The sequence below is a fragment of the Acinonyx jubatus genome, chromosome E2, assembly GCF_027475565.1.
Source record: "Acinonyx jubatus isolate Ajub_Pintada_27869175 chromosome E2, VMU_Ajub_asm_v1.0, whole genome shotgun sequence".
Lineage (NCBI taxonomy): Eukaryota > Metazoa > Chordata > Mammalia > Carnivora > Felidae > Acinonyx > Acinonyx jubatus.
In genome coordinates, this window is record NC_069396.1 from 14,177,046 (window position 1) to 14,189,928 (window position 12,883).

The window sequence follows — 12,883 nt, forward strand, 5'->3', positions numbered from 1 at the left end:
TCCTGGCTCTCTCATTTACCAGAATTTGTCATAAACTCTATATTTTAATTTCCTCATCTGTAAAATGGAAATAAAAACACTTCTTTCATGGGGATTATTCTGAAAATTAAATAAAATAATAGGAGTAAAGTGCTTAGCAAATAATAAATGTCTGTGGTTAAACTAACATTTATAAGAATAATTCCTGCTTGCCTAGGACACCCCAAGAAAAATTACCTAAATTCTGAAAAAACAAATTAACCATAAAGTTATCTTTTGTTTGTTTTGACTGAAAGACCTTTCTAAGAGCAACGCCTCAGCTTTCCAGAATCTTCTTTGTATCAAGCCACATTATAATGGTACTTTTTTTTTAGTTTTGTGTTCCTTGGGTGGAGTCAAATCTGCGTAACCCATCCACAGAATTCTGACAGACAGCCCAGAAATGGGCCCACACAAATAAGGTCCCCTGATCTTTGCCAAAGAGGCAAAAGCAGTTTCTTAATGGAGAAAGGACAGTCTGTTCAATCACTGCCGCAGAAACAAGTGGACACTCACATGCAAAAAAGGGAAAAGGAATCTAGACCCAGAGTTTACATCTTTCACAGAAATTAATTAAAAACAGGTCACAGACCGAAATTAAAACATGAGAGTTCTGGAAGATAACACAGAAGAAAATCTAGGTGACCTTGGGTTTGGTAATGAGTTTGTAAACACCAAAAAGCATGATCCATGAAAGAAAAAAACTGTAAGTGGGCCTTCTTTAAAACTAAAAGCTTCTGTTTTGCAAAAGGTACTGTTAAAAAAAAGAGAGACTCTAAGAAAATATTTGCAAAACAGATATTTGATAAGGACTTGTATCCAAAATATACAAAGAACTCTTAAAACCCAACAATAAACAAACAGACAATCAAAAATGGGCAAAGCATCTGAGAATTCTGCTTTGTAGTAAACGGTGTTCTGTTTACTGCTAAAGTCTCTTTAAAAGCAAAAATGTTACTCTACTAAAAAAGGAGAGAAGCTATAAAATAGCACAGATATTGATGCTTCATTACAAAAAAACAAACAAAAAAACAAATTAAAAAAACCCACCAGAGCATACTAAGCCATACACAGTATACACAGGAAAAATATTTTGAAACTTTGCATTTCACAACAGGGATGTCAAACCGTAGAACTTTCTCTTTTTCTGTTTAGAGTAACAAACCAGAGGAATTAAAAATTAACCAAGGGAGACATTTACATTTATTTTACATGCCAGGTATCAATCTGAAGGATTGCAAACTAAGACTTTTCATTTCTAATTTGCCTTTTCTTTTTGCTAGTCATTAACTGCTCTTTAGGTTTTCTTCTAATACTATTATCTGGATTGGATACAATTTGCACGGCTTGATGGGAAGAAAATGGAAGTTCACTGCCTGTATGTAGAACAGCATTCACTAGATCTGGGGAGAAGTAACTGGCAATGAGTGAAATTCACCTCTGTTATGATGGCTTTCTGGTCCTTCACCCTTTGAGCCTCCTCCAGGTCCTGTTCCAGGCTGAATACTTTTGAGAGTGGCACTGGCTTTCCACCACGGCACAGGACTGCTTGGCACGTGCCGACGTTGGCCACAGTCAGACTGAAACTACTTGTTGGGTCAGCAGTGTCAGGGCGGATATAACAAAGGAGAGCGGAGGAGCCCAGCTTCTGTCCAGCCATTCCCAATTTTCTGTTAAGAAGGAAAAGAAAACAGGGGCACCTGGGTGGCTCAGTTGGTTACGCTCAGGTCATGATCTCACAGTTCATGAATTCGAGCCCTGCATCGAGCTGACAGCACAGAGACTGCTTGGGATTCTCTCTCTTCCTCTCTCTGCCCCTCCCTCTCTTTCTCTCTGTCAAAAATAAGTAAACTTTTAAAAAAAAAAGAAACAAAGAAAAGAAAGAAAAGACACGGTAGCTAGTTTTAGAAGCAGCAGTCCTTCATGTCCGTGATTTCCTTGTTTCTCTGCCACATGACTGTGAACCAGCCTCACCTGTATCCACCTAAAGGCAGTCCCTTGCTACAGATGATGGTGAAGAGTTCTGCCTTCCATGCTCAGTGGACTGAGGAAAGAAATTTTACAAAAAGGTTGGGGGTAGGGGAGACAGTGAACATACATCTTTCTCTACTGCTTCTGTTTGGGTCTGATCCTAGACTGCAGTGACCTCATTCAAGTCACTTGCAACTTCAGCACATCAGAATCACCTGGAGGGCTCTTTAGAACAGGCTGCTGGGCCCCACCCCCAGAGGTTCTGATTGGGTGGGTAAAGGGCTGGCCCAATAATCTGCAAGTCTAACAAGTTTCTGGTCGTGCTGAAGGTGCTGCTCCTGGAATAACCCCTCACTCGGTCTTTAAGTTCCTTGAAAGGAGGGCCACACTGTTCCTTCTAGATCTCCCATACACATGGCATCCATTCCCTAGCACATGGCACACAACGCTAACCACAGGGCAGGTGCTAGGAGAAAGATCTGGTTGCAAATTCCAGCTCTGACATGTGCTCATTGCAGATCCTCAGCAAGATATTTCTCTGAGAAACTTGCCTGATGAAATACCTACCTCTTTCGTTTGTTTGGAAAATTAAAGATATGGTATGAGGAAGACTTGCTCTTCTGGCTGGCTCTGGGAGGTGCTTCATAAACCAAGTTCTCTTTCCTAAACTCTTTATTTCACCAAGCTCCTAGCTCAATTCTATTACTGAAAAATAGACTCCTTTCCCAGCATCTTTGCTTTATGTTATAATGAGAGACAAAACTGGTTTGGGCTCCAGGCTATTCCATCTCAACCTCAGCGAGACAAGGTCACCACCGCTCAGCTGTGTGTGTCCTTCACAGAGCCCACCTGATACGCAAGATGTGATATTAGCTACTAACAGATCTTCACTAGTTTGGTTATGTAGAGTTTTTGCCCTTAAGTGGCTTAGAAGATTAAATGGTCAACTTTCTTACACCATACACAAAAATAAACTCAAAATGGATGAAAGACCTCAATGTAAGACAGGAAGCCATCAAAATCCTCAAGGAGAAAGCAGGCAAAAACCTCTCTGATCTTGGCCGCAGCAACTTCTTACTCAACACGTCCCAGAGTAAAGGGAAACAAAAGCAAAAATGAACTACTGGGACCTCATCAAGATAAAAAGCTTCTGCACAGCAAAGGGAACAATAAGCAAAACTAAAGGCAACTGATGGAATGGGAGAAGATATTTGCAAGTGACATATCAGATAAAGGGTTAAGTACCCAAAATCTATAAAGAACTTATCAAACTCAACACCCAAAAAACAAATAATCCAGTGAAGAAATGGGCAAAAGATATGAATAGATACTTCTCCAAAGAAGACATCCAGATGGCCAACCAACACATGAAAAAATGCTCAACATGACTCATCATCAGGGAAATACACATCAAAACCATAATGAAATACCACCTTACACCTGTCAGAATGGCTAACATTAACAACTCAGGCAACCACAGATGTTGGCGAGGATGCAGAAAAAGAGGATCTCTTTTGCATTGTTGGTGGCAATGCAAGCTGGTGCAGCCACTGTGGAAAACAGTATGGAGGTTCCTCAGCAAACTAAAAATAGAACTACCCTATGACCCAGCAATTGCCCTACTAGGCATTTATCCAAGGGATACAGGTGTGCTGTTTCGAAGGGACACATGCACCCCTATGTTTATAGCAGCACTATCAACAACAGCCAAAGTATGGAAAGAGCCCAAATGTCCATCAATGGATGAATGGATAAAGAAGATGTATATATGTATATACACACACACATACACACGATGGAGTATTACTAGGCAATCAAAAAGAATGAAATCTTGCCATTTGCAATTAAGTGGATGGAACTGGAGGGTATTATGCTAAGTGAAATTAGAGAAAGACAAAAATCATATGACTTCACTCATGAGGACTTTAAGAGACAAAACAGATGAACGTAAGGGAAGGAAAGCAAAAATAATATACAAACAGGGAGGGGGACAAAACAGAAGAGACTCATAAATATGGAGAACAAACTGAGGGTTGCTGGAGGGATTGTGCAAGGGGGGTTGGGCTAAATGGGTAAGGGGCACTAAGGAATCTACTCCTGAAATCACTGTTGCACTATATGCTAACTAATTTGGATGTAAACTTAAAAAAATAAAATTTTAAAAAAAGATTAATTGGCCAATCCTCAATAATAAGTATTCTAAATACACAAATCTGAGCAGTACTTTAACCCTTTGTAGGTCACTGACTCTTTGCAAAGAATCTTACAAAAGCTTATGCCATCTTCCTTCCCCTAAATGTACAAACTACATTGTACACACACAACCTTCTGCTCCCAATTTCTGGGCTTCCCAGATCCTCAGTGGCCTCTGGGTTCAACAGAGAAAACAGATGGCTCCCCAGGCTGGTTAAAGGACCAAAGTCCCCACATTCCTCAGTGCTGATATATAAAGAACAGTCACAGCAGGAGGAGCAAGATCTCACCTTGATCCTATACCTGTAATTTAGACCCTGACCTTCTGGCTTAGTGAGATTTAGTTTTCCAAAAGCAGAGCTGAGTTAGAGAATATTTAACCCACCTGCTTACCTGTGAGATACCAAGAAGGTGTTAGCCATGAAAACAGTGTCATTTGTTGACTGCTGTACTTCTTCCAAAAGCACATCTGCCATGGTGCACTGGAGTAGGCGAGGGAGCTCCTCATTACGGTCCCCGTCAAACATGCCATACACGGCTCCCACCCCCTCTGCAAAGTTATCCACAGCTAGGGCAGATACACACAGCCTGTAACACAAATATGAAAGAAACAAAGATCAAAGAAAGTTATGGTAAAAGCGTTATTCTCCAGGGAACCTTCTTTGAAAAGTATTAGTTGAGGGTGGAAAGAACAGTAGTAAATTCTAATCTACACATGAAATAAGTATTAGATAATTAAGTAGCATCTGAAAGAGGTGATGTCATAAGAAGTGGGGGAATTCAGCCCCACTCAGGAGCAGTACATACTAGCTTTGCAATGCTGCCAAAGGCTGGAAAGATGAAATGTTTTCCCTTAGCAATGATTAATGACTAGTATGGCCAACATCCTTCAGTCAAAGATCCCCAGAAGCACAATGACGGTTGGACAAGTTGGGTTTATTATGCTTTGCAGCAATAGAGAATGTGTACCATGGAACTCTGGGGTGAACAGGTTAAGAGCATGTTGGAGAGAATCTACTACAGGATTTGGGCTTTTGTTGGGTCATTTTGGGGACCGTCTAATGAAATAGGGGATCATCCGAGACTGGGTGCTATCAGAACATGGGGCCAGTCTGTGGTTGGCTATCTCAGTAAATCTTAACTATAGGGAAAGAAGATTAGCAGAAGGATAAAGCTGTAATTGGTAAAGAAAGTAGCAGTCACCATTTTAGCCTTGAGAGGGGCTGTTTGGTATTTTGTGGACTGTACATTCATCTTGTGTTTGTCACACTGCATCACAGTCTCAGGGGGACCTTCTCTGAGGCTGGCATTCTATGATCTGTTTATGTCCCAGAGGAGAACAACATGGCCTAGCTTTCAGCATCAGATCAGATGTCAGGGGCTGCCTTTTTCATTTCTCTCCATGGCCAAGATACTCACTTATTTCTCTGCCCTGCCATCTCAGCCAGTCCATGGCTCCAGAAGGTTGATGTAACTGTAGAATCGGTGGTTGGCAAAGGTTTCTGATCAATTTTCAGGGTTGTGATATGGCTGTGGGAAGTGCAGGAAGGGAAGGTTAAACCACATACCCTTCTGTGTTTTACAAAAACTATCCCAGCAAGAACATGTGTTTTTATAAAATCATCTGCTGACAGACCAAGATTCATTTACAGAGAGACTGCATGAAAGTAGTGTACTGATCTACTGGCCAAGAAGGGGGAGAAAGGAAAGGGGTAGGTAGGAGGAAGAAACAGGGGCCAAATATTGCTACAGCTGATACTGTTCATTTCAATGAAAAACAAAGCACAACAGATTTCAAAGTTTTAGCCAACTGTCTACTTAAATATTCTGATACAACAAAGTCTTGGTGCAATGAATGAGCCTGCATCATTTCTTCGATGACATAATATAATGTAATCGGTGTCACCTAAGATGTCTATGTGAAAATATTCAGTGTGTGGGTGTGGCTGAGCAGTAGCCATGACACTGAGTTCTGATATAAATGGGCTGTCTACTGGATACACTATCCATCCATAACTGAATTAAACGAGAGACTGAGGGGCTTTATGGCCTAATTCATTCTATTCCTTTAATTAATCAAGATCTCTACAGAGCTTTAGGAGATCCACACATGGCTGGTAGAACTAAGAGACACGTGGATTCAACTTCAAAATTTTTCCTACCTAAATGTGTCCAGCGTCTTGTGTTCCAGAATCAGATTTGTATTTCCGGTCAGGTCAAGGTCTTGTAAAGTAGCAGGCAGAGCCTCTGGAATCAAGATCTCTGTCAAGTCATTGCAACTTAGGTCTACAAACTGAGAGGAAAATGGAGAAATCAAAAGAAAATACATCACAGAGACTGAATTCTTAACTCCCTAACTCTCAGCCCCCTAGTGTATCCCCAAAGGAAACTTCATTTCTTCCCAGGAATCAATAAAATCTATTGTGATCCCAAACTGCCGCTTGCTTCCCCTTTATGAGAAGAGAACACCCTGCCATTTCTCCAGCAGGACACCATTCCATCACATAAAAGTACCTGGATCTGAGGCAACTGCAGAATTTCTGGGAAAATGCTGATGTTGTTGGAGTGTGCGACAAGGGTGTGAAGCCTTCTGCAGTTGGCTATGGTCGTGGGAATGGTTTTAAGCTTGTTGCCACTTAGGTTCAGTTCTTCCAACTGCTCCAATTTATTCAGTTTGCTGAAAAACAAATAACAACATAGCACAATGCACTCAAAATGAGAAGATGCCAAGCCAGTTTTATAGCAGCCACACACAGAGTACAGCGGCGACCTGGTCTGCTGCCAGAGGACTGGTCAGAGTGAAACAGCCAGACACCAACAAAGGGAACGGCTCCTCAAGGTGACTGTTCCTGCTGAATCTCAGCCTCATCTGCTTCTCACTGTGTTTCAAGGACTGAAGCTTCCCTTGATTCTCTTATAGCTGCTAGATCTTGTGGGTATGAACATTATCTGACTTATGGCAAGTGGCTGAATCAGCACTAGCCCACTGTTGGAAGATTATTATGGGACTTGCTTGGCCACTGACTAGTTGCAAAATACTGTGATATTTAATGTCAGTGGATATCAATATCCTCAGCTATAAAGTACTAAATCATGACTAAGATTCCATTCAGTGTTAAATTTCTACAGTTACCTATTAATAACATAATCCATCTTCAGTAGACATTTAAGGAGTGCTTACTATATGTATAGCCATGTGCCACAAACTGTGATATAAGCAAATCACATTGTTCTACAGGACTAAGCAAAGCTTTCTACACAACAAGCAAAATGTCTTCAGACAGCCTAACATCTTTATCTAGATTATTACAAACTGCTCTGATTTATTTATAATTTATTGATTTAAAAATTATAAATAAACTGCCATAATGTGGAGAAAGTTTGTAAAATAAATCAACAATACCACCAATCTGAAATTACTTGTCTCATTTTGCTAAATGAGATTCATATTTAGAATTTTCATATGCATATGTGTTTTATATAAAATTTATGTCCTACCAAAATTTTTATATGTGTATTTATTTTACATAAAATTTATATCCTTCCCTTTCTACATATCATAAACAATTTCTTTTTTTAAAGTTTATTTATTTTGAGAGACAGAGAGAGAGAGAGAGAGAGCGCGCATGAGCAGGGGAGGGGAAGAGAGAGAGAGGGAAAGAGAATCTCAAGCAGGTTCCACACAGTCAGCGCAGAGCCTGATGCGGGGCTTGAGCTCATGAACTGTGAGATCATGACCTGAACTGAAATCAAGAGCTGGAGGCTTAACCAACTGAGCCACCCAGGAGCCCCTCCATATATCATAAATAATGTCTATTGATAGAAAATTCAAAAATACTTTTTAGTAACCAAACTCAGTAAACTAAAATTGTTTCCTTTCTGATTACAAAAGTAATGTATACTCATTGAAAAAAAAAAAAAAACCTGAAAAATAAAGATGAACAGAAAAAAATTCTTTTAATCCTACTACCAGAGATAATCTCTTATAATAGTTTGGTGGAACGTATTCTTGTCCTTTTTAATGCAATAAACTACATTTTTCAAATTAAAAAATGATATTATATTATATATATTAATAACCCCACTCTTTTTAAATTTTCTTTTTAAATTTTACTTAACAATACATTTTTAAAGTGTTCTCCTGTCCAAATCTCCTGTTTTTTCTCTTATACTACTCCCTGCTTGGATCTAACTTGTAAGAAGAAATGCAGGATCCCTATCTCAGCCAGTTTCTTACTGAGCACCCAGAACTACTCTAGATTCTCAAAGTAGTCCAAAATAAACAAGATTCTGGGGCACCTGGGTGGCTCAGTGTGTTAAGCGTCCAATTCTTGATTCAGGCTCAGATCAGGATCTCACACTTGGTGAGATCAAGTTCTGAGTGGGGCTATGCTCTCTCTCTCTCTCTCTCTGCTCCTACCCCCCTCACACGCACATGCTCTCTCTCAAAATAAAACTAAAGAAAAAAAAAAAACAAGAAACAGAAGATTTGGACTATGCCTGTATAATTAAACACTGTTCAGGAGATGATTTGACAGTGGACTTATTATTCAGTATAGAACATACATTTTAATATACCGCTCCTAAATTCCATTTAGTTTTATTATCTGTAGAGTACTTTAATTTTGTGTGATCTCTTCTTAATTCTTATCTTTACTTCTAACCTATTTTCATAATCTTTAATGAGTTTTAAGTTTTGTATCAGCCTGCTTTTGACTTCCAACAATAAGAATGTCATCAGATTAGGAGGAATTCATTAGCTTCAGAGTATCATATCTGGTATCTCCCAATAGCTTCATAAGCCAATATGACTTGTCAATGGTCTGTTTTCACTTTACAGGAACGTATTTGAGGCCAACGGAATTAATCTGACAGGATTAAGATTCTGCATTCACTTTAAAAGCCATTGTTCAAATTCTTTGAAGGAAGTAATCTTGTCCTTGCTTGTCTTCTATAAGCTCCAAATACCTCATTTCATAAACATTCACAAAAATTATAATCTCTAAGGGTGCCTGGATGGCTCAGATACAGTGTAGTACTCTTGATTTCATCTCAGGTCATGAGATAGAGCCCCGGGGCAGGTTCCTTGCTGGGTATGGGACCTACTTGAGACTCTCTCTCTGCTTCTCCCCTGCTCATGCTCTCCTTGCTCTCTCAAAAAAAAAAAATTATAATATCTCCATGAATTTTTCTAAGTTTATCACATTTCTAAGAAAATGTGTAAAATATCATCAGAATCAAAACAGCTTTGTTTTCCAATTATATCAAACATATAATTTCAAATTATAGTACAAATGATATAATTTTATATGATATATATAATTTCATTCAAATTATATCAAATGTCATTTTCACATAGTCTTCATTTTTGAAAACATGATTTTTAATGAGTACTTTCATGGTATAGATGGATTTTTCTGGCATCAAATCTTCCCCAATTTTTTTTTTTATCAAATGTATTTTGGAAGACATTTATTTCTCCACGAACACTGTTTAAAACTTTGACAGCATTAAATATCTCGCTTATATTTTCTTATAGGTATAGCCTGGCTATATCACCTCTTCCTCCAGGAAGGCCAACCCCACCCCCAGGTACTGTATGGTGCCGTTAGCTACCTATGCATATTTTTAACATCCTTCATTCATTCATTCATTCATTCACTCACTCATTCAGATTTTATTTAAAAAAATTTTTTAAATGTTTATTTATTTTTGAGAGAGAGACAGAGGCAGAGTGTGAGTGGGGAAGGGGCAGAGAGAGAAAGAGACACAGAATCCAAAGCAAGCTCCAGGCTCTGAGCTGTCAGTACAGAGCCCAAGGCGGGATGGAAGAAACAAACCATGAGATCATAACATGAGCTGAAGTCGGATTCAACTGACTGAGCCACCCAGGCGCCCCCAGATTTTATTTTTAAGTAATCACTACACCCTTATGTGGGGCTTGAACCCACAACCCCAAGATCAAGAGTAACATGCTCTACCGACTGAGCCAGCCAGGCACCCCCAAATCCTGCATTTATTAAACTGCGTTGCAATTACCTATTGTCTATTTCCCTAATTTGACTGTAAGTTACTTGAAGACAGAGACTGTAACCTAATCACCACTGTTTCCCCAGTACTTATGCTGTACTTGAGATACAGAAGGCATTCAAGATATATATAAAACAAATAAATTATGGACTCAACAGTATATTATAAAACAGTTTCGACAAAAAAAGAAAAAACTTGTTTTCAGAATGTATTTCATAAGCTTGTACTTGTCTAGGCTGAAAATTCTCAGACTATTATTAAGTAATTACAACAAAAAATTAAATGGATTTCAGCCACGACTTCTGGTTATGGATACTTAACAAGTGGGTACAGATTTTTCCATTCAACTAGTAGAATCATAGCACTAGTAAGTTGCGCAACATAAAGCACGAGTACCCAGTAAGATAGCTGTAATGGAGACTGGCAAATGCAGATTTCACGCTATGTGTCTGAAATGACTGAAGTCTGCATCTGCTTACCTTGCAGGAAAGGTCTGTAGCTGGTTGTTTGCAAGATGCAAGATTCGCAGGTGTGGATGCCCCACCAGAACGGGAACACACTGGTCTGTCAGGAGGTTGTTTGTCAGATAAAGCAGCTGCAGAGCACTCAGACTCTCCTCTCCAGCGCCAGCGGATGGCAAAGATTCCAAACTGTTTGCAGATGCATTCAAGTATCTGAGACTGATGGAACACACACAAATCATCGTTTACTTTATGGTTATTTGTTACCGTCACACCATCTCGGTATGGGATGCTGTCGTTTCATGCTCCCCAACCTGTAACACAAGTAATTTTCTCCAGGGTTTTCTCTAATTGATTTTACCCACCCAGCCAAAGTTCCTTTTATTCAACTCCTGCAAGCCAAGCAGAGAGAAAAGAATTCAGGCTTGGTTGTGCTTCCTGGGCTTCTGGGTGGCCTGATTCTAACCTAGCTTCATCTTTTACTGTCTGTTGTTATGAAAAAGGTGTTGTTGAATGTCATGTTCATGAATATCTCAACTATGAAGACATCCTTCAGAAAAGTTTTTGATTTTAATAGGTCATTTTATTTAGCCAATCCCCTTTTTAGTCCCCTATAATGGGCATGTAGGCTGTTCATAACTGTTTGCTATTACAGACATCATAATGAGCAACTCTGTGTCCTTTTCTAATTGTTTCTTTAGACTATATTATCAGAAGCAGAATTTGTACGGTCAAAAGATACATGTATCTTTAAGATTTGTATACACATACTGTCAAACTGAACCACAGAAAGGTTATACCAAATTATACCTCCCACAAGAAGGATTTAAGAATGTCTGTTTGCTCAATCCTTTGTTAACACTGAGTATAATTCACTTTAATCTCTGCCAATCTCATAGGTAAAACAAGGTATGATGTTTAAAATTTGCCTAGCATGGCGTTTCATATATATAGAACATGCTCAAATAAAAGGTAGCTAATATTATTAACCTTGTTGTGTGTTCTTAAGTCTTCTTCATGTTATGTGATCCATATCCCTAACTAGCTCTTTAGGTGTTGAGGGTACTGTTTGTATGTGTGTCTTTGTAGGTCCCAAAAGTGCTCTGTGCAGTCAGTATTAAATAAATGTCATCAAAGGTTTGCTACAGCTACTCAGTAACTTCCTTACTACAAATCCTAAGGTTGTAAACTAATTTTATTCAAACTGTCATTAGAACTAAATGCAGTGGAGGGGTACCTGGGTGACTCAGTCAGTTGAGCGCCCGACTTCACCTCAGGTCATGAACTTGTGGTTTGTGGGTTCAAGCCCCACATTAGGCTCGCTGCTATGAGCGTGGCAGCATGGAGCCTGCTTCAGATCCTCGGTCTCCCTCCCTCTGCCTCTCCCTCAAACTCTCCCCCAAAAAAATAAATATTAAAAAAAAAAAAAAAAGACTAAATGCAATGTTATGCATTACTAACAAATACCTGTTAATTAACAAGTTAAATTTTACTGCATTAAGATCCCATATAAACATTCCATAAAGAAAACTGCACTCAAATATTTTCTAGATTTTCCAAAGATTTTACTTTTAGGAAAATCCAACCAAGTATATTATACATTAAGAGATGTATAAGATATAAATCCAAACTACATTGAGATACTACCTCACACTGGTCAGAATGGCTAAAATTAACAACAAGCAACAACAGATGTTGGCAAGGATGCAGAGAAAGAGGAACCCCCTTGCACTGTTGGTGGGAATGCAAACTGGTGCAGCCACTTTGTAAAACAGTGTGGATGTTCCTCAAAAAATTAAAAATAGATCTACCCTATGACCCAGTAATAGCACTGCTAAGAATTTTTCCAAAGGATACAGGAGTGCTGATACATTGGGGCACATGTGCCCCAATGTTTATAGCAGTGCTATCAACAATAGCCAAATTATGTAAAGAGACCAAATGTCCATGAACTGATGAATGGATAAAGAAGATGTGGTATATATGTACAATGGAATACTATTCGGCAATGAAAAGGAATGATATCTTGTCATTTGCAACAACAGGGATGGAACTGGAGAGTATTATGCTAAGTGAAGTAAGTCAGTCAGAGAAAGATAGTTACCATATGATTTCACTCATATGTGAAACTCAAGAAACTTAATAGAAGACGGACCATAGGGGAAGGGAAGGAAAAATAAGTTACAGAGAGGGAGACTCTTAAATACAGA

The 12,883-nt window shown here is 39.0% G+C and overlaps 1 protein-coding gene across 7 annotated transcripts in view; it reads right to left on the reverse strand.

The window, feature by feature from the left end:
- The window catches only part of PHLPP2 (PH domain and leucine rich repeat protein phosphatase 2), a 78,514-nt gene that overhangs the window by 6,389 nt on the left and 59,242 nt on the right, over window positions 1–12,883 (reverse strand). For all 7 annotated transcript variants that reach the window (XM_053211109.1, XM_027076132.2, XM_027076133.2 and 4 more), the window contains 6 exons: window positions 10,692–10,892; window positions 6,697–6,859; window positions 6,345–6,475; window positions 5,602–5,712; window positions 4,576–4,770; window positions 1,457–1,688 (listed from right to left, as the gene is read on the reverse strand). In XM_053211109.1, the coding sequence (XP_053067084.1) occupies window positions 1,457–1,688; window positions 4,576–4,770; window positions 5,602–5,712; window positions 6,345–6,475; window positions 6,697–6,859; window positions 10,692–10,892 (1,033 nt within the window). The remainder of the gene's footprint in view (window positions 1–1,456; window positions 1,689–4,575; window positions 4,771–5,601; window positions 5,713–6,344; window positions 6,476–6,696; window positions 6,860–10,691; window positions 10,893–12,883) is intronic.